This window comes from Odocoileus virginianus, chromosome 27 (assembly GCF_023699985.2).
Source record: "Odocoileus virginianus isolate 20LAN1187 ecotype Illinois chromosome 27, Ovbor_1.2, whole genome shotgun sequence".
In the NCBI taxonomy this organism is placed as follows: Eukaryota; Metazoa; Chordata; class Mammalia; order Artiodactyla; family Cervidae; genus Odocoileus; species Odocoileus virginianus.
This window is the reverse complement of record NC_069700.1, coordinates 19,900,301-19,923,557: the sequence shown is the minus strand read 5'-3', so window position 1 is coordinate 19,923,557 and position 23,257 is coordinate 19,900,301. Positions and strand designations below refer to the sequence as shown.

General features: G+C 40.6%; 1 protein-coding gene across 2 annotated transcripts in view; it reads right to left on the bottom strand.

The window, feature by feature from the left end:
• The window catches only part of PKHD1 (PKHD1 ciliary IPT domain containing fibrocystin/polyductin), a 427,795-nt gene that overhangs the window by 354,908 nt on the left and 49,630 nt on the right, over positions 1-23,257 (bottom strand). For both annotated transcript variants that reach the window (XM_070456320.1, XM_070456321.1), the window contains exons 27-33: positions 21,920-22,050; positions 19,444-19,579; positions 15,041-15,236; positions 14,275-14,342; positions 10,405-12,000; positions 7,845-7,988; positions 1,302-1,521 (exon numbers count right to left, since the gene is read on the bottom strand). In XM_070456320.1, coding sequence (XP_070312421.1) covers positions 1,302-1,521; positions 7,845-7,988; positions 10,405-12,000; positions 14,275-14,342; positions 15,041-15,236; positions 19,444-19,579; positions 21,920-22,050 — 2,491 coding nt within the window. The remainder of the gene's footprint in view (positions 1-1,301; positions 1,522-7,844; positions 7,989-10,404; positions 12,001-14,274; positions 14,343-15,040; positions 15,237-19,443; positions 19,580-21,919; positions 22,051-23,257) is intronic.

Genomic DNA, 23,257 nt, shown 5'->3' with positions numbered 1-23,257 from the left:
TCTGAGGCTCAGTGGTAAAGAACCTGCCTGCCAGTGTAGAAGACACGGGTTTGACCCCCTGGGTCAGGAAGATCCCCTGGAGAAGAAAATGGCAACCCACTCCAGTATTCTTGCCTGGGAATCCCATGGACAGAGGAGCCTGGAGGACCTCAGTCCATGGGATTTCAAAGAGTCAGACATGACTGAGTGAATGAGCACAGGGCTCAGTTGCCCTCAGCCACCTCCTAGAGAGAAGAGAAGAACTCCAAAGAATAGCTTAGGGACCGAAATAAAGTTGTCGAATTCCGGGGAGCCAGGACCAGCTGACATACACTTGTTGGTGCCCAGTGTCAGCATGCTGAGATCCAGTCTCCCCTGAGCACCACCTGTAGCCCCATTTCCTATAAGCCCTAAGCAAGCTTTTCCCTGCTATTCCAGATAACAACCTCAAAGAGGCCCTTTCTTCCTCTCACTAAATCCAAACTCCTGGTGGCAAATTCACTCTAAACATGGACTGTCCCAGGACATCAGAAAGTCCAACTGCTGTGAAAAAGGCTGGTTCTTGCTTTTCCTCTGGGTAGTCGGTCTTACTTTTATTTTTTAATGAGGAAATAGGCCTTCATTAAATAATTGGATTTTAACCACTCTTGATAAGAAATAGAGAAGGACACTGGGCCATGTTCAGCACTAAAACATCACACTTCATAAAACAAGAGCTGCCTGTGAAAATGAAGTCAATCTAGAGCAACCGACATGGCCACATTTTTTTAAAAATTTGTTTAGAAAAGGTGGTTTTTACCTGGAAAGTTGTGGTATTTGTTTCTTAAGTTCAAAAAAAATCCTTATAAGCTTATAACTTCTAAATCCAAGATCTACAATCCTGCCTGTGCACCCCACTTCTTTTGAATAAACATTGTACAATCTGCTGGATTTCTCTACGACTTTTTCTCATACTTGTGAATCTGTTTGGAAAGAAAAGAAAAAGGAGAGGGGAAAAGAGCCTTCTGTTTTTCATAATGTCTAATCTTTTTCCCCATTGGCATTCACCAGATGTTGCTTCGGATCGGAAGATAAATATTAAAACCTAAGCAAGAACAAAGCGGGCTGTTTACTGGGCAGATTTTTCAGATGTTCTCTTGAACACTTGAAAAGACAGCAGACGCTTTGATATGCAGGCTGGCTGGAATCCACAATGGAACAGTCCCTCCGACAACAGCACTGGCCCCAGGGCCAAGTCCACCAACGTGGAGTTCCTGATGGTTCCATCAATCCACTGGCCACGCATTTGTGTGCAAGGTCAGGGAGGGAGAGGACTGAGTTACCTGATGAAGAGGCCTGAGAACGATGGAAGGATAGACTCTGTCCAGTGATCTTGTGCCAAGAGGCATCGGGAACTTTCTTCACAGATGTAGAAGTAAGGCCATGATTCCGGCGAGCTGTCTGTCCCCACCGTGATGATCAAATCACAATGCACATAGCTGCAGCTGGAGGTCTCGCAGTCCTCCTCCTCAGGCCTCAGGTCACACAGGGAAGCTAAGGACACTGCAGGAAATAGTCACTGTTGGTTTAGGTGATAACCACAGAAAGAACTGAAGGCCTCACATTGTTTCATCAACCAAGCCCATGTGCTGTACTTTGACCAATAGGAAAATAAACTTACTCAAATACTCTTCTTAAAAATCAGAGAAACAAACATCATATATTAATGCATATGTGGAATCTTGAAAAATGATACAGATGAACCTATTAGCAGGGCAGGAATAGAGACACAGACGTAGAGAATGGACATAATGGACACGTGGACATAAGGCTGGGGGAGGGGAGGTGGGCGGAACTGAGAGATTAGGATTGACATATATACACTACCATGTGTAAAACAGACAGCTAGGAGGAACCTGATGTATAACACAGGGAGCTCAGGTCTGTGCCCTGTGATTACCTAGATAGATGGGATGGGAAGGGGGGGCAGTGGGACGGAGGTTCAAGAAGGAAGGGATATACATATACATATAGCTGATTCCCAGGTGGCACTAGGGGTAAAGAACCCACCTGCCAACGCAGCAGACATAAGAGATGCGGGTTCGATCCCTGAGTCAGGAAGATCCCCTGAAGTAGGAAATGGCAACTCACTCCAGCATTCTTGCCTGGAAAATCCTATGGACAGAGGAGCCTGGTGGGCTACGTCCACAGGATTGCAAAAAGTCAGACATGACTGAAGCGACGTAACAGGCCTAGCTGATTTATGTTATCATACAGCAGAAACTCACACAACGTGGCAACGCAGCTGTGTGCTGTGCTGTGCTTAGCTGCTCAGTCGTGTCTGACTTGTTGTGACCCCATGGACTGTAGCCACCAGGCTCCTCTATCCATGTGGATTCTCCAGGCAAGAATACTGGAGTAGGTTGCCATGCCCTCTTCCAGGGGATCTTCCCTACCTGGGATCGGACTCAGGTCTTCCGCATTGCAAATGGATTCTTTACCATCTGAACCACCAGGGAAGCCCATGAATACTGGAGTGGGTAGCCTCTCTCTTCTCCAGGGGATCTTCCTGACCTGGGAATCAAAGTGGAGTCTCCTGTGTTACAGGCAGATTTTTTAACAGCTGAGCTACCAGGGAAGCCCAAAGCAACTATATCCCCAATAATAAATAACACATGTCCATGTTTGGAAAAAAACACCACGATATTGTAATTATCCTCCAATAAAATACATTAATTAATTTTTAAAAATCATAATACATACAGAAGGACACAAATCATGTTTTTATAAAATATGAATCATCCAAGTAAAAGAAAAAACTCATGTGAATGTACCACAGGATCAGCCAACATAAAGTCTAACACCGTCACGATGCTCGCCAATCTACATGCTTCTGGCCAAGTCTACCACTTCCTCCTCATTCTTAGAAACAACCACTAGACAGAAGGTGGTTGACTTTTACTTCCTTTTGAACTTTAGAAAGTTATACATGGCATAATATTCTTAGACCTGCTTTCTTCACTCAATATTATGTTTCCAAGATTCAGCCATATTACCACACATAACTGCTGTTCAAATGCTTTCACTGCTGTTCAACATTGCTTCATGTGAAAGTACTACAATATATTTGCCTATTCTGTCACCAATGGACTTTGGGAAATTTCCCAGTTTCTGCCACTACAAATATGTAATGCATTTTCTCTAGAGTATATGTTTCTAAGAAAATTGTTTGTGCCATTTTACTTTCCTATCTTTATGGGTTCCCAGTAATCCACAAAATTGCCAGCACTTAAGATTATCAGACTTAATTTTGGTCAGTCCAGTGAGTATACAAAAGCATCTCATTATGGCCTTAATTTGCATTGTCATCATTATTTTTTAGGTTGAACAGCTTTTTGTATATTTAGTAATAACTCCTATTTTCTCTTCTATGAACTTCCTGTGTAGGTCACTTGCCCCTTTGTTCTACTGGAATGCTTATCTTTTCCTTATTGATTTGTGCCATTTTATATTCTGAGTACTAATCCTAAAGAAATTATATGCTTATTAACACCTTCTCCAGGTTTGTGGCTAGACTTCTCATTCTCTTTATGGCATCTCTTGATTAACTGAAGTTCTTGATTTTCATATAGAGTTCTATTAACATTTCATAAAGAAGAAAAGCAATGATTTAAAGCTCTCTGACCCTGAGATCATTTCTTCCCAGGTCACGAGACACAATGTAAAAAGCATCACCAAGGCAGACTGGTAATAACTTTTAACAGGAGGATGAACAAGTCTGCCATTTCCTACTTCCTTTGGAGTAGGAAATGACAACCCACTCCAGTATTCTTGGATTCTCCAGTATTCTGCTTGGAGAATCCTATAGACAGAGGAGCCTGGCAGGCTACAGTTCACAGGACTGCAAAGAGCTGGACATGACAAAGTGACTAAGCATGAACAAGTCTCTATGTGAGATGGTTTGGGAGTACCTCTGCCTGAAAACCTTAATCAAATAGAAAAAAAAAATTTTCTCTAGCCTTCTACCTCAGGAGCTAGCCTGTTCACTCAGGTACAGAACACGTGTTATCAAGGACTATGAGCTTGAAGCCGAGACACCTGCCCATATCACACGACTGCAGGCAGCAAGGGATGAGGCAAGTACACAGAGGATTTGCCATTACTCATTCACACAAAAATAGTTACTCTTTTTGCTGGTACATTCTGAAGCACCTGACATATAGTAGGTTCTGTGACTGTGTTCCCAAAGAATTATAGCAGTTAAAACGTCTGGAAAGTAAGACTCTCGCATGGACAGAGAAAACATGAGAACTTTCCAGTTAGTAAGCCGTAGGGCAAATAAAAACAGGCTTAACACCTATAAAATAATGAACTCATAATGGGTGATTAGGTGGGTACAAATTGACAAGGTGGATTATGATAAATGCCCAGTGCTGGGGATCAGAATCCATGAATTTTACTCAATTTTACTCAAGGTTCTGCCACGAAATATCTGTGTAACCTTAATCACTTTAGGTTTTCACACCTCACAGAAAAAATCAGTTTCCATGAAGAAGTCACATCATATAATTCAAGATATAAATGCAGGAAACCAAAAGATCAAATATCTTGCTGATTTTAAACAAACACCAAGTGTTAAACTGACAAGGTGCTGTAACAACCTATCATATGAAAAAGCAAAATTCTTCTTTCATCAGAAGTATAATTTGAGGGAAAAGTAAAGATGCATGCGTGCATGTTCAGTCTCTTCAGTCAGGTCCGACTCTTTGCAACCCTATGGATTGTAACCTGCCAGGCTCCTCTGACCATGAGATTCTCCAGTCAAGAATTCTCGAGTGGGTTGTCATGCCCTCTGCCAGGGGTTCTTCCCGATCCAGGGATCGAACACAGGTCTCCCGCCATCTCCTGCATCACAGGCGGATTCTTTACTGCTGAGCCACTGGAGAAGCCCAAAAGTAAAGATGAATGACCCCAAAGCAGGAAAAGGACTTTTTTAAAAGCTTCACCTTTAAAAATAAAATTTATTGAAGTATAGTTGATTTACAATACTACATTAATTTCAAGGATACAGCATAGTGATTCCATATTTCTACAGTCTCAGAAGAGAAATACCAAAATGTTTACTGATACAGCAGTTCCCAAGGTTGTGCATTTCTAACAGACTCCCAAGTGCTGCTACTGTTGCTGCTCCAATAATAATAATTTTTTTTCAATAATCCTTCCATAATAATATAATTCTCAATAATAATATCATTGAGAAGCATTGTGTTAGAAGAACTGAAATTATTCAGCTTTCCCAAAGGCTTCCAACTGATTAAGGTGAAAAAAATAGAGTGGGGAGCATCAGGGAAAAGGACAGATTTCTCTGGAAAGAGTAACTGTGAAACACTTGAGGGGGTTACTGCTGTGAAACTGCCCGCTAAAAAAATCTTTTAAAGTATAACAGATTCTTAACTAACTTGATTCTATACAGTCCTTCCTGAAGGTAGGGGAATTATTAGCAGTTTTCAGCAATTTCTGAGATACATCCGTCTGACAATTTGATGTCCATTATATACCTACTTCTTGGGGGAAAAAAATACATAATCATAGTCTGAAAATATTTTATTCAATTTCAGAGATTCATAGAATTCCCAACTTCCATCTTGGATCTTAAGTAAGAAGCCAATGGAGTAGGATTTCACAAGTTCCTCCCCATCTTTAGACATCTTTTAAAAGACTTATTTTTTAATGAAAAAGGAAAAGTCAAAGTATCTATTTCCCTGGAATAAATGAGCAGCCCTTGCACAATCAATGAGTGTTTGCTGACACCTAGTGGTAAGAGTAAGAGTCACAGCTTCTCACTCATTTTTCTCAAGAAATTTTGAAGTCTTTTTATAAATTTATAAATCTTTATAAATTTATAAAATTTAACAAAATCTCATTAAATATAATAATTTATTTTATTCTCCTCCTATGAGTTATGAAATTCCCAATAAAACACACCTTCTCTAACCCTGACTTCATGATTTTTAAGTTCGTACTTCTGGTTGAAACTGGTTGTCTTGAAATAATAGCAAGGGGTTGGCTGATTTAAACAGTGTATATGTGAAAGCTGCACCTTCCCCCAGGGGGAAAAAAAAACTGTAGCAGCATTTCTTAAATATTAGGACCTAGAAATGGTTGATTTTATGTTTCCCTGGTGACTCGGAGGATAAAGAATGCTCCAGCAATGTAGGAGACCCAGGTTTGATCCCTGGTTCGGGAAGATCCCCTGGAGAAGGGACTGGCTACCCACTCCAGTATTCTTGTCTGGTGAATCCCATAGACAGAGGAGACTAGCAGGCTACAGCCCATGGAGTCGCAATGAGTGGAACACATCTGAGCAACTAACATTTTATGTTTCCACCATTTCCCAATTCCCTTATTTATTCTTTCATCAGACATTGATTTTGCACATCCCCTAAGCCAGGACAGCTCTATGCATAGGAGAGCAGAGAAACAGATATATTAACTTAAATTTTCTACCATATCCTAAATTTCCTACTGCAGAATCTTAAGTAGAATAATACTCTCATCTATAATGTTCTGCTTATATACATGATGATAATAAGACCCTCAGTTTCTGGTATTTTAAACAAGGGTGGTTTCTCCTCCCCTTCCTTTTCCCCCTCCCCTCCTTCCTCCTTCAGGTCTAAGACAATCCAGTGTAAACTGCCAGCACAATAGTATTATACATCATGGAATTTTGGTCCAAGCTTAGATGAAGTGATGCTTTTATCACTGTAAGTCTTTTACCCACAGTCAAGTTGCTGACACATAAATTAGGAATATAACTTGAAGCATTATACAGAAAACATGAGGGCAGATGGTTTTTAAGTGCACGGGTACAAGATGTATGACTATGCAAACAATATAATCACATGGTTCAGCTGACCCTGTAGTGATAAATGGCAATTTCATCCCTGAAACATTCTTTTTCTGAAGCTCAGTGGGTAGTTAGTATGTGTTGTGAGCTTCATGGGAAAATCAAGCCTTGCACTTTGCATTCTAACCCCCCCACCCAACAAAGACACAGCTTCCCATGCCATATTTTACATGATGACTTCCAAGCTTAAAGGGCTTCCCAGGTGGTTCAGGGGTAAAGAATCTGCCTGCCAATGCAGGAAAGGCAAGTTCAATCCCTGGGACGGGACGATCACCTGAAGAAGGAAACAGCAGCCCATCCTAGTATTCTTTCCTGGAAAATCCCACGGACAGAGGAGCCTGGCAGGCTACAGTCCATTGAGTCAGAAAGAATTGGACATGACTTAGCGGCTAAACGGCAACAAACAACTACAACAAAGCTTAAAGCAATGAGAGATCATGGTTATTTTACTGAGTTATGGCTCAGATAATTACCTGGACTTTACAGAATAGAAGGATAATGTCAACATTGACCCTTTTGCCTATAATAAAATTCAGGACCTGAGCACACTAATGCGCAAGACATTTCCAGCCAGATGATGTAATCCCTTCACTAGTACTTCCAGTAGGCAGACATTTCCAGCAGCCCCACCTCAGGAGACCAAGATACTATTTTCCCCCTGATGCCTATGCTGCCAATGAAACTAGTATTCACAACTCAGAATCTCTTACCCCATCATCAGAGAACTGCTGTCAAGAAAATATGTGATAAATTTTTTGCTGTTATTAATACGACAAAAAAAAGCTATCATGAGTCATCTTAATAGGCGGTCCTCAGTACTAACTACCATTTTAAATGGGAATCAGAGAAAACTTTTTCCACAGAAACAAACAGAAAAATTGAGTCAATAGAGCATGAATTACCCCAAAAAATGGAGTTAACCAGAGTATGCTAATTTTACACCTACTCTTTCTAAAACAAATATGGTGTTTTTACTGACCATCGAGGGGCAGAACCAAGCAGCTGAAGGCAGACACCGTCGCATTAGCCAAGACTTGGCAGGGAGCACCACACACGGCAGCTGAGATGTTCCCGGGAGAAAATCCTACTCCAAACACATGCACGAGCCTCCCGCCTAGGTGGCCTTTAAAGACAAAATGAGGAGTTTACCATCACAGAGGCAAATTTTTTTTTCTCAAAATTCAAGCCCATGCTTTCTCGCTGCCCACCCTTCTTTCCATGCCCACCGGAGTCCACACAATTGGCCTGGGATCCCCGATTTTCTCAGTTTCCTCTCACTAAGCTCTGAGCCCTGAAGCCCACAGCCCTTGTTCTGTCAAACACCAGTCATACTCAACAACCTATGAAGGGTGTCATGATTCTTATATATGAAAATAATGCTTTATAGTTTATAAACTTTTTATACAGGAGAGTACACAATGAAAGTAAAACTTCCATTACCTACTTATCTCACTCCCCAGAAAAAGACATGTCTAGTTTCTCATGAATCCTTTAGGATTTTCTAAAGCATAGAGACTATTTTACTACAAACTGACCATTCTATACATAGCATTCTATGACTTATTTTTTTAATTAGAAGTGCAGCATAAATATCTTTCCAAGTCTATATACATATATATATATATATATATATATATATATATATATAGAGAGAGAGAGAGAGAGATCCAGCTCTTCATTTTAATAGATACTTAGAATTCCATTATATGATTAGGCCCTAATGTATTGAGCAATTTTCTTGTTTTAATGAAAGTAAAAGTGAGTCACTCAGTTGTGACCAACTCTTTGTGACCTGATGGACTATACAGTCCTTGGAATTCTCCAGTACAGAATACTGGAGTGGGTAGCCTTTCCCTTCTCCAGGGAATCTTCCCAACTCAGAGACTGAGCCCAGGTCTCCCACATTGCAGGAGGATTCTTTACTAGCTGAGTCACCAAGGAAGCCCAAGAATATTGAAGTGGGTGGCCTATCCCTTCTCCAGTGGATCTTCGCAACCCAGGAATTGAACCTGGGTCTCCTGCATTGCAGGCAGATTCTTTACCAACTTAGCTATCAGGAATAGTTCCATAATATCTCCCCTTTTGCAGCAATTAAAAATGCTGCAATGAACTATACACTTATATGAATAAAAATGATGCAAACTCTTAGACATGGAATTACTAGGTCAACAGAAAAGTAGATTTTTAGTTTGGAAGGATATGGCCAGATTTCTCTCCAAAATAACGTTGCCCTAGTTTACACTCCTATCTGCCATTTAAGAAGTATGCCCATCGAATGGGTAAAGTCAGGACAATATGTTTTGCTTCAGTATGAGAAGCAAAAGTATAAAGGAAAATGCCAGTTGAAATCTCTAGTCCATGCTAAGATTCCAGCTTCTCCCACCTTCATGTCAAGTCTAGGTGGTACTTACACAGCCACCTGGCCAAGTTTTTGCCTGGGTACATTCTTACCCCTGCTCTCTTGCCCAAAAATCATGGATTCTTAGAGAGTTGAAAGGAGAACTAGTGAGGAAAAACCAGCCCCAACCTTTTATCAAATAAAAATGCTGAGGCTTAAAAAAGTTACCCAGCTAAGATAGTGACAGACTTAGAAACAAGCCCCAATCCCTATAGCATCTCACCCAGTTGAGGTCGGACACATTTGTTCCAAAAAATGGATTGGTACTTCATCAAAGATCCTGCTCCATGACTTCTTCTATACTTTCTGCATCACAATCACATTTGAACTATCTTAAGTGTGTTTATGTGCTAAGTCACTTCAGTTGTGTCCAACTCTTTACGACCCCATGGACTGTAACCCACCAGGCTCCTCTGTCCATGGGGTTCTCCAAGCAAGAATACTGGAGTGGGTTGCCATGCCTCCTCCAGGGTATCTTCCCCACCCAGGGATGGAACCCACATCTCTTATGTCTCCTGCATTGGCAGGTGGGTTCTTTACCATTAGTGCCACCTGGGAAGCCCCATCTTAGGTGTAAGAAGACATTAAGGGAACAAAAACCCAAACCTTCACTGTAAGAAAAGGCAAAGCACACTGCAGTATATCTAAAAAGAGAGAAAGTTCAACCAATGCAGTTATGCTGCACAATTGGCCTGTTATTGATGGAGTATGAATTCATCTGTGAAATAGTACAAAATGATAAAAATTAATCATATTTAATACATTTAAAACAATTCAAATTGACAAATAGGTCTAAAAATAGATGAAGGCATGTATGCTCTACTTAAATGATCAAATTATGAGCTCTTACAAATGGTATTATTTAATTTAAAACACAAATTAAAGTGGGTTAATGCATCAAATTAAAAGACAATCAAACACTTAGAGAATATGCACAATCTTCTCAATTAAAAAAAAAAAGCCTCACAAATGGAGCATGACAAACTTTTAGGAGGCAGCTGGGACTGTAAGAGGCCAACCGGCTTCTCTCTTCTTCTGTCATTCAGACTGATGCTGATTTCCTACCTTGTGAGTGAGTGGTGAGAGGGGCTATTAATCCACTTACATGAAGGAAGCTCTCTGCCTCATCTATCTGACTTACCAAAGTTCTCGGTCACTGCTGCAATGGTCACTCTGGAAGTGAACACCAGGACGGACGAGGCCCACCCTCTCATGCGGTCGTAACCTCTGACTTGGTACTCCCCGGCCGGAAGGGATGGGACCACACAGTGGAGAAGGGTGTGGTTGCCAGAGACACCCACACAGGGGGACATCCCAACAAAAATGTCTACATTTGTAGCTCCTGAGATCCGAGCTACCAAAAAGGTTAAGACATCATCAGTCTGAGAAACAGAGAGCAATTCGGGCGTGAAGGCACTGCTGTAACCAATGACTCCCACCTTATGGGAAAGTCCATCTACCTCTATGTCCAGGGAAGCAGAGCCATTTCCTGCAGGAACAGCACATTGGATAAGCTCAGAGCCGAGGCTCACCATCAGGCAGGCCTGCTGGCCAATGTAGACTAACGTGGAGTTCAGTCCCTTCAAGGCTGTGCCCTCCAAGGTCAAGAGGCTTCCACCATGGATGCTGAAATTCTTGGGGAAATAATGAAACACTTGAGGCAAAACATGGAAGTGTCTGGAAAAGTTACCAGAACAGGCGTACCCATATCTTGTATGAAAAACAGATAGGTAATGAAGTCCAGGGGACAAGTCACTTATCCAACACGCCAAGTGGCTTCTGTTGTGGAAAGTCACAGTGCAAGCAAGACAATCATCCACAAACACCAATGACTCATCAACCGTGATACCTAACCTCTGACCCTTAATCAGCAGTGTGGTCAGAGACCCATTGATGTTTGTGGTCCAAGCATCCACAATAGAAGTTGTCTCTTCACCTAAGAAAAGAGTGCAATTCCCCTGACACGTGCTGGGCAGTCCATTCACCAGGACAGTGACATTCAGGGTGAAGGAAGCACCAGGCAAGGGGTCACCCACGGGGGTAATCTGGCAGAGAACTGTCTGGTCGCCAAAACTCAAAATCACACAAGTAAAGGGACCCGAGAGGTCAACCTCCACTGACCCCCTGCTGGAGTGGAGAGCCAAGCCCCTCACTGTGAGAACAGTCCCTCCACAAGTGGACCCACGTGTTGGGAAAATGGCGGTTATCTGAGGCGTCACCACACACTGCTGGGGCACCGCAGACATGTCAGCAAACCCCATCTGCCTCTGGTGTATTTGGAGAGGATAGAGGCCGGCCTCCAAAGTGTCAAGAGGAAAAGCGCACCCAGCCAGGCTCAAGTTGCTCCCGGGAGACGGGGTCTGGAGATCACAGCTCAAGTTACCCAGAAGAACCACTGAGTCGGAGAGATTCCGTCCCTCCACACAGAGCCTCAGGCTGTGATTCGTGACTTCTCCTCGCGTGGCAGTGACCACTGGTGTTGCTGCCGCCTCATATGTGAAGGTGAAGCCCTTCCCCACCAGGCGAGGCGAAGGTTGGTGGGGGAAGGGCTTGCTGCCAGCCCAGACCTCCACGGGGACTGGGGCGCTCAGCGGCAGGGTGGCTGGCGGCGGGGTCTCACACCAGACGTTGGTCTCTGTTGAGTTCACAATGTCACAGGACAGATTGCCCACCAGCACCCAAAGCAAAGTTCGGTCCCTGCTGAACCCTCTTCCTGAGATGCTGAGGATGGTTCCACCTGAAGCACAAATATTGAGAAAAAAAAAACTGAGAAGCTGGTATTTCAGAACTAGGAACTCACAGCAGCTGTGTGAGCCCCAGCACGACTACGTGAAAGGTGGGGTGCTGGTGAAACCAACACCCCACCAGTGTTAAATGTATGACCATTTTGGCAGGAGTCAGATGGGCTGAAATTCACATGGCAGTAAAGCAACACAAATTATTCTATAAGAAGAATGTTTATAAAATTTAAAACAAAATATATGTTCAAGTATATTTATAGATCCTAGACAACTTCAACACTAATGAAAAATCAAATTTCTTGCAGTGCTCTCGTCATCTGCTATATTATAGTACATGCTATTCTACATTATTCTATATATTACTATGTAGAAAGAGTATATGTATAATTCATATATACATATACACAACATATACATTAATAAAAAATCAAATTCTCTAGTCTTCTTATCTGTTATATTAACTGCCCTATTATTCCATATTATTCTCTATATTACTATGCAGAGTATATGTATATAGCTCTATATATGACCAAACTAGACAGCATATTAAAAAGCAGAAACATTACTTTGTCAACAAAGCTCTGTCTAGTCAAAGCTATAGTTTTGTCAGTAGTCATGTATGCATGTGAGAATTGGACCATAAGGAAAGCTGAACACCGAAGAATTGATGGTTTTGACCTGTGATGTTAGAGAAGACTCTTGAGAGTCTCTTATCAGTCCTGAGTGTTCATTGGAAAGACTGATGCTGAAGCTGAAGCTCCAATACTTTGGCCACCTGATGCAAAGAACTGACTCACTGGAAAAGACCCTGATGCTGGGAAAGATTGAAGGTGGTAGGAGAAGGGGATGACAGAGTATGAGATGGTTGGATGGCATCACCGACTCGATGGACATGAGTTTGAGCAAGCTCTGGCAGTTGGTGACGGACAGGGAAGCCTGGCATGCTGCAATTCATGGGGTCACAGAGTTGAACACAACTGAGCACCTGAACTGAACTGAACTGATATTCAGCTTACACATTGATGAAAAATTAAATTTGTTGAATTCTTCTACTTATCTTCTATATTAGTCTATATAATGTTTCAGTAATCCATATATTATATAGTCATATGTATATTTGTATGTGACATATCAAGAGCCACTGAAACATACTTGTGATTTTGCTGCCATAGTCATATTGTCTCACTTTCTAGTTTAGGGCCAATCAAACCCTATCTACAGGACAGGGATGGGAGCCACGTACCCCTTATCACCAAATCAGTGGTAAAGTAAAGCAGATTTAAAAAGGATTATACTATATTCAAAAAGGATAATGTACCTACTATAGAACACAGGGAACACTTCAATACTCTGTAATGGCCTACATGGAAAAAGATCTAAAAAAGAGTGGATATATGTATATATATTCACATTACTGTATACCTGAAACTAACACAACATTGTAAATCAACTATACTTCAAAATGAAAATTCTAATGAATTATGTGCTGTTTCATACACTGTCATAATGATTATCATATGCAACTATATAGCTTTTTTTTTTTTTTTGCTGAAGATGAATAATTTTCTATACTTCTCTATTTGTCCAGTCCTGACATCTCCCATATTGGCATTCATGTTTCTTTTTCTTTTAATTAGTGAAGTATAGTTGCTTTACATTGTTGTGTTAGTTTCTGCTGAACAACAAAGTGAATCAGCTATTTGTATAAATACATTCCCTCTCTCATGGACCTCCCTTTCACCCCCTCCTTCCCATCCTTCTCATGACTCTGTCTGGTCCTTCATTCACATCCCAGAGCAAGTAAAGATGTCAGAGACTCATGTCTCCTCTCCTTGCATAAGCAGTATCAAAATGGCTAACTCAGGAAGCTCTTTCCTTATTTTCTGTTTTTTTTTTTTTTTAATTGAACTATAGTTGATCTACAATATCATGCTCATTTCTGGTGTACAGCAAAGTGATTTAGTGATATGTACTCAAGATGTGCCACTTTTTAGATATTTCAGCCTCCTTCCATTTAAAAAAAAAAGAAAAGGAAACCAGGCATATCTCTTTTTCATAAAAATTCTTTAATTTCCTGAACTCACTGGGCTAAAGAATTCTGAGTTTCACACTCTCCAAAGTACACCACTCAGTTCCCAGGGCAAGGAAAAGTGCCTCTCCCTGCAGCCCCATCTCTGGTCTCACTAGTTAATTAATCCAGGAACAAAATCTGAACATCCAGGGAGTAGACTTACAGAATAAGTGAAACCAGTCAGGTCAGAGCCACTCACCCACAATGGACCCACAGCAAGGCTGGATGCTAAAGACTTCTGTGATGTACTGGATGTGAAGATCCACCCTACAGAAAATGGGGAAATGGTTATGAAATAACTGAAAATCAGAAGAAGAGAAAAGAAGGCACAAAACAGCAGAGATGTGTATATTGGAGGAGAAGAAAAGAGAAAGGGGGCTGTGATGCAAAGCACATGAGATCAGCACTGCCCACCAGAGAAAGAGGGAAATGATGTAGAAGAGAATCTGCGGCGATGTTTTCCTACACCAACACCAGGTGGGCACATCAGTCTCCCTGAATTTAGCTACTCTCTGGAATGAAGTGAGGGAACTTCCAGAGAAATGCTGGGCAGAGAGACTTCAAGGCAAAGAGGACTGAGAGCAGCTTGTACAGTAATTGACGGCATTTACTCAAAGCCCAAGATACAGTCTAATTAAAGGTCTTAGTGAAATCAGTCTCTTATTAATCACAGATTCTTCCTCCTGATATAGAGGTGCACACCCCACCCCAGCCAAATCAAGAGACATGACATCTCAGCTCCAGAAAGTTCTCCTTTCCCCAACTAATAAGCCAAAAATTAGACTTGAGAGTGAACTGTCCTGTAGGATCTCTAAGATTTGTTCAAATTTTAGGATTCTCGTGTGTTTATCTCTTAACTTCAGAGGAAGAAGAAAAAAATAATGAACTAACTCAAAGCTAGAATTCTTCAACTGAATCATTAGACCATCAGGAGAGCTATAATGAATGGCAGGAGTCCACCTCACCCTTGTGCGTGAATGTGGACTCCATTGATGGAGACTGAGATTCCATGGAGCCCGGCAGGCAGCGGGGGGAGCACCACTTTCAGGCCCTGAGCTGTCTGTGCTTGGACCCAAGCCCTGGTGTCCCCAATGCGGACTTCAGCATCCAGATCTGTGTGGTTCACTGGCAGCACCATTCCAATGGAAAGGATCTCACCTCCTATGTTGAAGAAAATCCATTAGCCCCTGTGAAGTGGATTAGTGGTTCAATCATGTATTCAATTCTAAAACTATCTTTCTGGATTAAACACGTGGTCAGCACTGTGCATAATACTCTAATCAAGAGTTTTAATGTCAACCTAATTATTTTTCATGAAACTTACAACTCTTTTAATGGAGATACAGCCTATAACCTCAAGGGCACAGAAAGCAAAATTGTCAGAATGATTATATTCAAGAAGCACTAGTTCATCTCAGTATAAAGGCAAATCAAGTAGTTATGATGGTCTTCATAATCAGAAAGTAACACTTCATGACTTCTTTTTTAGCCTCTACTTCTCTGAAGATGAAAATCTAAAACTCTGTCTCCAGTATGCACTGAGCCCTATAGCAATGCTATATATGCATTCAGTCATTCACAGGGAAGCCTGGCATGCTGCGGTCCATGGGGTTGCAAAAAGTCGGATACAACTGAGTGACTGAACAACAACAATTCACAATTATAGAGTCCTTTCACCTATACTATCCCATTTGACCCTCACACCGTCCTGATAACACTATTTGGACAGTTAGCAAAACCAGCATTTTGCTTTTGAGGAAACCAAGGCTCAGAAGTCTAGGTCTCAGAGATGATTAATGGAAATGTGAGGGTCTGAGCACAGTCTTGTAAACATCTCAATGCCTTTTTAGTGTATTAGCAACTATACTAAAATTCCAGGTATACTATGAGCATTCACTGTACATGAATAAAATGAATACACTTCATTTTATCTCAAATATTTCTTGAGTATAAAGAAAAATATGCCACAGAGGCATAAAATAAGTTAAATATGGCCCCTGCCCTCAAAGAACCTCCAAAGTTAATAAAAATAGGTGCCAAAAAAGCTTCAGAACAAGACAAGCCACAAAGAGGCAGAAATTAGGCATGGCATTAGCCACCGTCTGACTATCAAGAAAGGCCTTGTGGGCAAGATGGTGCCTGAAATTCAATTTGAAAAATAAATCCCCATAGGGACTGATAGAGAGTCAAGGATTTACAATTTGATTCTAAAAACTTCAGTTTTACCCAAAGCTTTTCCTTTTGTAGCAATTTCTCATTTAATCACCCAGTGACTTGGAGAGAAGGAAAGAGAATGGAGTGACTTCCTGGAAGACCAGGTACATGTGGATACAGGTAAGGATCATATGGAAAGAGGCCAAGTTAAAGATGGTTCTGTGGCTGAAGATGAAGAAAGCTAACTTCATTTTCTTCCCTGTTCCACACCCTCTTTACTTCTTCCTGTCTTCCCAGCCTTGTTTCTACTCTCAGGTCTGAAGCCTCAGTGTAGTGAGTACAAAAATTTCAGGGTTGACTGAGAAGTCATGATCACAAGGTGGCCATAGCATAGAACAAGATTTATAGAGATGGTGCTTTGACAGGTTCCATCGGTGGGGAAATCTGCCAGCTGGAGACTGTCCAGAAGCATCAATCAGAGACTGCCACCCAGAAGAGGAGAAGGGCAAAGAGCTCCTAGGGGAGAGAGAGATCAGAGAGACAGCTTCTATGTCCCTCACATAGTGAGCCACTCAGCACCACAGTGGGTCGTTTCTGGGTCAAAGGGCTCTGCAGGGTGGTAATGGCTGAGTCCCCCAGGCTGATCTGATCTATGGCTATCAGATGTTAAACACACTTTTGTAGGGTGTGTAAAGCTGACAGGCTATAAAAGGTCAAATTCTTTCCAATTCTTTCACACCCAGCTGTGTGAAAGAAAGAAAGAAAGTGAAGTCACTCAGTCGTGTCCGACTCCTTGTCATCCCATGGGCTGTAGCCTACCAGGCTACTCCGTCCATGGAATTTTCCATGCAAGAGTATTGGAGTGGGTTGCCATTTACATCTCCAGGGGATCTGCCCGGCCCTGGGATTGAACCCAGGTCTCCCTCATTGCAGGCAGACACTTTACCATCTGAGCTGCCAGGGAAGCGCCCCCACCCCAGACCCATAAGCATGGCAACCCACCCATTTTCACCCAGCTGTGAAAGAATTTGAATTTGGCATTGCCAGAGTTTTCAGCTGATGGATCCCAGTCTGCTTAAAGGAGGAAGTCACATGGGACCAGTGTACAGAGGTCATCTTTGACCCATTTATTCCACATACAGTATCTGGCAGAATGATGGAATTCACTTTGACAAAGCATTTATTGAGTGCTTACTCTATGTTAGTTCCTGGGTTGGCTAGGTACTGTTACCTAGTTTATCTCCATTTTTCCCAATAGCCTTGAAAGGATTATTCCCACCTAACAACTGGAGGCACTAAAAATAAAGAAAGCTAAGGGAGTGGTCCAATGGCAAAGATTCCATGCTCCCAATGCAGACAGCCTAGGTTTAATCCCTGCTCAGGGAACTAGATCCTGCATGCTGCAACTAAGAGTTCTCATGCCATAACAAAGATCCTGAGTGCCACAACTAAGAACACATAAATAAATATTTAAAATAAACATGCCAGCACATTTTTCATTAAAAAAAAAAAGCAAAAAAAATTAAGTAACTTGCCCAGGGAGTGTTTAAGTTCGTATTCATTCAAATCTAGCGCTGATGACAAAAACCACACTAATCGTCCCTCACATCAAACTCTTCCTCCTCCTTCCCCTGCTCCTCTTCCTCTTATTTCTTCTTGACTCTGTTGTCATCATCAGCATCTTCTTGATGGAGATATATATTAATACCCTCCAACTTTCAAAAGAGACTTTCCCAATAGGGTACCCCTCACTTGGGGTTTTATAACATGTTCTTTATTCTGCCTGTAGAAAGATCTCAATGCAAGTAGAAATCCTGCAAATAATGCATCATGTTGTATATATCAATAACATGAACTCCTTGGGCTCTTGGTCAATTGTCAAGCTAATATGAGATGCCTTTGAGGCACTGATGCAATGTATTTATTCTTTTCATTATAGGTGGGAAATTTTATTAAAAGCCAAAATCACTGAAATCTGAATAGAACACAGGGCTCCCTCCTCCCTTTTTTACTTCGTTGGGAAGAATCTATACCACTAAGGAATTTTACACACTTTGGTCGCCTCAGGCAGCAAATTCTTCTTCTGCACTATCTGAGCTGAATAATATTGAGAAGCTAAAGGACACCTCCCTTTATTTATGTACTCTTGAGCAATGGAAAATGAAAATAGTACCAGAAGGATAGAGTCCAGGCTGTTTCTTTGGGAAATTTGATGGTCTTGTATAATAAACCCTTAGACATGTCTGCCATAAACACTGTCATCTGGCATCCAATTAACCAAAACACCATGTTTCCAAATCTATACAGACATGATAATAAATTATCATAATTCCATCCTGTTGTATCATCTAAATCATCAAAGATTAAGTCATTTAATGCAGTTGGAATGTTAAAGAATTCATTTTTATATACATGTTTCTCAAGGAACAAGTTCATCAGAATATACTATTCTCTAATCATATCAAATAACGGCTTTAATAGGAACTGCTGCCCCAAATGCTATTTTACAGTAAACTATAAGTGACTGGGTACTTGGAATCTGCAACCAGACTGCTTGAGTTCAAATCCCTGCTCTAGTACTTACTACAAGTAACATCTTAGACAAGTTACTTATTCTCTCTGTCCCTTAGTTTCCTAATCTGTAAACTGAGGCTAATAATTCTATCAATTAATGACAAAGATTAATTCTGATTATATGTCTGTGCTATTATTATTGGCACATGATAGGTGCAATAAACATTTACTGAATTTTTACCATTGAATTCCCATTTTCAAGATAGAAATGGTTCTCAATTTTACAGAGAGGAAAAAATTATATAAGGAGATTTATTTAATGATGGCTAAGATGAGAAAGAGCTTCCCAGGTGGCTCAGTGGTAAGAATCTGCCTGCCAGTGCAGGAGATGCGGGTTCAATCCCTGAGCCAGGAAGATCCCCAAGAGGAGAAAATGGCAACCCACTCCAGTATTCTTGCTTCAAAAATCCCATGAACAGAGGAGCCTGGTGGGCTACAGTCCATGGGGTTACAAAGAGTCAGACAGAACTTAGCAACTGAGCACACAAAAATGAGAAAATCAGTCTCCAGGTTTTCAGAAAAATAACTTCCATCCAAAATATAATACTACCTTCATTAAAAATTAATAAGGCCATTGTTTGCCTTTCTTATAAGATCAGTGGTCTAAAATGAAAAGATCCTCCAGGATGAGGTATTTTACCTGCTATGCTGCTTCCATTTCTGCTGAGAGACATGATTACCGGATTTAAAGAGGAGACATATGTAAATGCCATGGCAAGAACCACAGAATGGTCCCCCAAGATAACAGTCACATTCACAGTAGGTCCATCTTCCCCCTGAAAATTAATTTTTAAAATCAAAATTCTGTAAAATAAGACTGACGTGAGTGAAGTCCATATAGAACTAGCTTAAAAGATATATTTCAAGAAAATTGTTTTTAAAGAATATACTTGCTACTTTCAAGTCTCTTTCTCTCTCTTTCTCTCACACACACAGTGACTAGTACTTAGACTAGGTAAGTGCAGTATCTAACAGATTAAAGACTAAATAAGAATGATTTGCAATTAACACATCAATTGGTTTCTGAAAAAAAAGAGCAATTTCAAATAAACATCTATATCTTGCTAAACTATCCACCAAGTATGAGCATACTTTCAGACATTTAAGTACTCAGAGAACTCCCCTCCCACATTTTCTGTCTTGGACTATTTCTTACAGATATGACCTCAAAAAATAAACAGTAACCAAAAAAAGGAGAAATAAATTCCAAGAAACAGTGAATCTATTCAGGAGAGCAATCAAGGGAAACACTAGGATGAAACCTGTAAAATAAATCTGGAAATCACCAAGTTAAATTGAAGCAGAAGAGAAAGCATCAAGAAAAAAGAGCAACTGATATAAAGGTTTTTTTTAAAATAAAGAGTATTTTTATTACAAGGAAGACATGTAACAAAAAAAAACTCTTAAGAAAAAACAAACTATAAAAAAATATATTGCCTGATTCTACCATTATCATTTAAATAGTTTAATAATGTAAATATGGTTTATTTATTTAACCAAAAAATGGTTCTGTAACTATAACCAAAGGAATTGAAAGTAGTTGTTTCAGAAAGGGGGACTTGAAGAATGGGGAAGTGTGGTAGGAGAGAGAGAGATTGTTTATCATTTTCTTTTGAACTTTGCATGCATTGCTTTGTTCAAATTTAAAAGTTGATTTTCCTAATATTTATTCTCTCTAGTGAAAGAAATTCAATCAGTAAAAATTTTACCCATTAAAATGGTCAATATATACTAAAGTGCTGATACTGAATGTTGGCCAAGGGATCAGAAAGCAGGCACCCATGTGACGATGAGAGTATTAATTTAAAAAGAGTTTCAGACAACTGGATACCTGTGTCAAACGCTTTATATGTCTGTGCTTTTATATTGGCACAAGGTGAGTACGCAATAAATATAGCAAACTTTGGAAATTATCTAAATGTCCAATAACAGGAAATGAATTACAATACAAACATATGTTAGAATTGCATGCAGTTTATATATAAAAGCTAATATTTCATAATATTTGAATAACTGGATGATATTAAAAATATGAGACCAAAGATCAAAGATTATTCTGAACTCTCTCTTCTTCCAGAGATCTTTACTGTTTGGCAGACAGCCTTCTTTGTGGATCACGGATGTACTAGGAATGTTGATGGCACTGAAGTGAACTCTGAATAGGAGGTTCAAGCTCAGCTGTGAGCATGACTCTTTCCCACAGCACTAGGCAAGGGCCTGGACCCAAACCTCTTATGCCATCTATGAGACAGAACCAACTGAAGACGGATGAGAATGCTAAGGGACTTGCTTCTAAGGGAACAGGAGAGCAGTAGGGAGTAACTAGGATTAACTAAGCTATTTATTTCATAGGAACCAGACATTCCAGGGCTAAGTAGTGGCTCAGACAGTAAAAAATCAGACTATAATGCAAGAGACCTATCCCAGGGTTGGGAAGGTCCCCTGGAGAAAAGAAGGGCTTCCCAGGTGGCGCTAGTGGTAGAGAAGCTGCCTGCCAAACAGGAGACCCAGGTTCGATCCCTGGGTCATATAGATTCCCCTGGGGGAGGGCATGGCAACCCACTCCAGTATTTTTGCCAGGAGAATCCCATGGACAGAGTAGCCTGGTGGGCTACAATCCATACGGTTGCAAAGAGTCAGACATGACTGAAATGACTTAGCTTGCATACATGCAGATATTCTAGAATATTCCAAGTTTCACCAATCCCATCCATGCCAGAAAACAACATTGCTGATGAAAACTAAGTTGTTTGCTTGAGAAAGAAGCAAAATTATAAGATATATGTCTTGCAAACCAACACTCAGAATGTACACTAGATTAATGTATTTATTCAGTGGCACTAATATTCATTAAGAATGTGGACTGGGACAGTCTGGTCATTTTCTTTTGAAAGATATTAACTGATGCTAATTACAAGCCACATTCGTGGGGTCAGCTTCCCACTTCATAGCAGAAGTGCATCCATGTAGCAATATAAGTAAGCATGCTCTCATGATAAAATCATGTCAGTTAACTTAGTTCTAAGAAATGATCCACTGAGAACCTTACACATAATTAACTACACATTAATAATTATCATCTACCCAGAATGGAGATGTCAAAAGAGTCCACTTACTCTGGATGGAACTTTGCACTGGATTCTTCGTGAGTTGCTTGTAGTGACATTAATGACACAAGACTGAGATCCAAATAACACCAGGTTAACATTATCCAACCCAGAGCCTCTGATGGTGGCCCAGAGCCCTCCTGTAAAGAAGCAACACTTTCAGATGGAACACACAGCTGTGCTAGTAGACAACAACTAATTACCCATAAGACACCATGGAAAATTACTCAGCCATTAAAAAGAATTCATTTGAATCAGTTCTAATGAGATGGATGAAACTGGAGCCCATTATACAGAGTGAAGTAAGCCAGAAAGATAAAGACCATTACAGTATACTAACACATATATATGGAATTTAGAAAGATGGTAATGATAACCCTATATGCAAAACAGAAAAAGAAACTCAGATGTATAGAACAGACTTTTGGACTCTGTGGGAGAAGGTGAGGGTGGGATGTTTCAAGTGAACAGCATCGAAACATGTATATTATCTAGGGTGAAACAGATCACCAGCCCAGGTTGGATGCATGAGACAAGTGCTCGGGCCTGGTGCACTGGGAAGATCCAGAGGGATCGGGTGGAGAGGGAGGTGGGAGGGGGGACCGGGATGGGGAATACATGTAAATCCATGGCTAATTCATTTCAGTGTATGACAAAAACCACTGCAATGTTGTAAAGTAATTAGCCTCCAACTAATAAAAATAAATGAAAAAAAAAAAGAAAATGCAAAGCAAATAAAAGTAATTTTTGTTTCTCTGAAAAAAAAAAACAACTAATTACCCATAAGAGAAATAGGTGAAATAAAAATATGAAGCTGCATAGTCAAAACACAAGCCATGTTCAAAATGCAGAAAGAGACTGGAGTTAAAGATATAAACTACTAAATAAGGTAGGAGATACAGTGACTAGAGGGAAGAGAAAGGGAGATATTCAAGAATAAAACATAAGGATACAACATAGTCATGGAACGGAGAAATAAAGGAAAATGGTTTCCAAAAACTCTTTCTGCTCAAGATTTTTAAATACCATCCCTGTCAATTTTATAAAACTTAAACTCTTTCCCCAAGAAAAGAGCATAAGAGAGGAAGTATAAAATGGTAGAAAGAACAGGGTCCCAGAGTCAGGGCCACAGACTACTCTGCCACTTATAGCAGGTCATTTGCACTATTGTCCCTGAGTTCACTGGTCTCATCTCCTTCATCTTCTTTTTTTTTTTTTTTTTTAATTTTTGGCCACACTGCATGGCTTGCAGGTCTTAAGTTCCCCAACCAGGGACTAAATCCATGCTCTCCGCAGCAAAAGTGCAGAGTCCTAACCACCCGATCACCAGCAAATTCCCATTCCCTC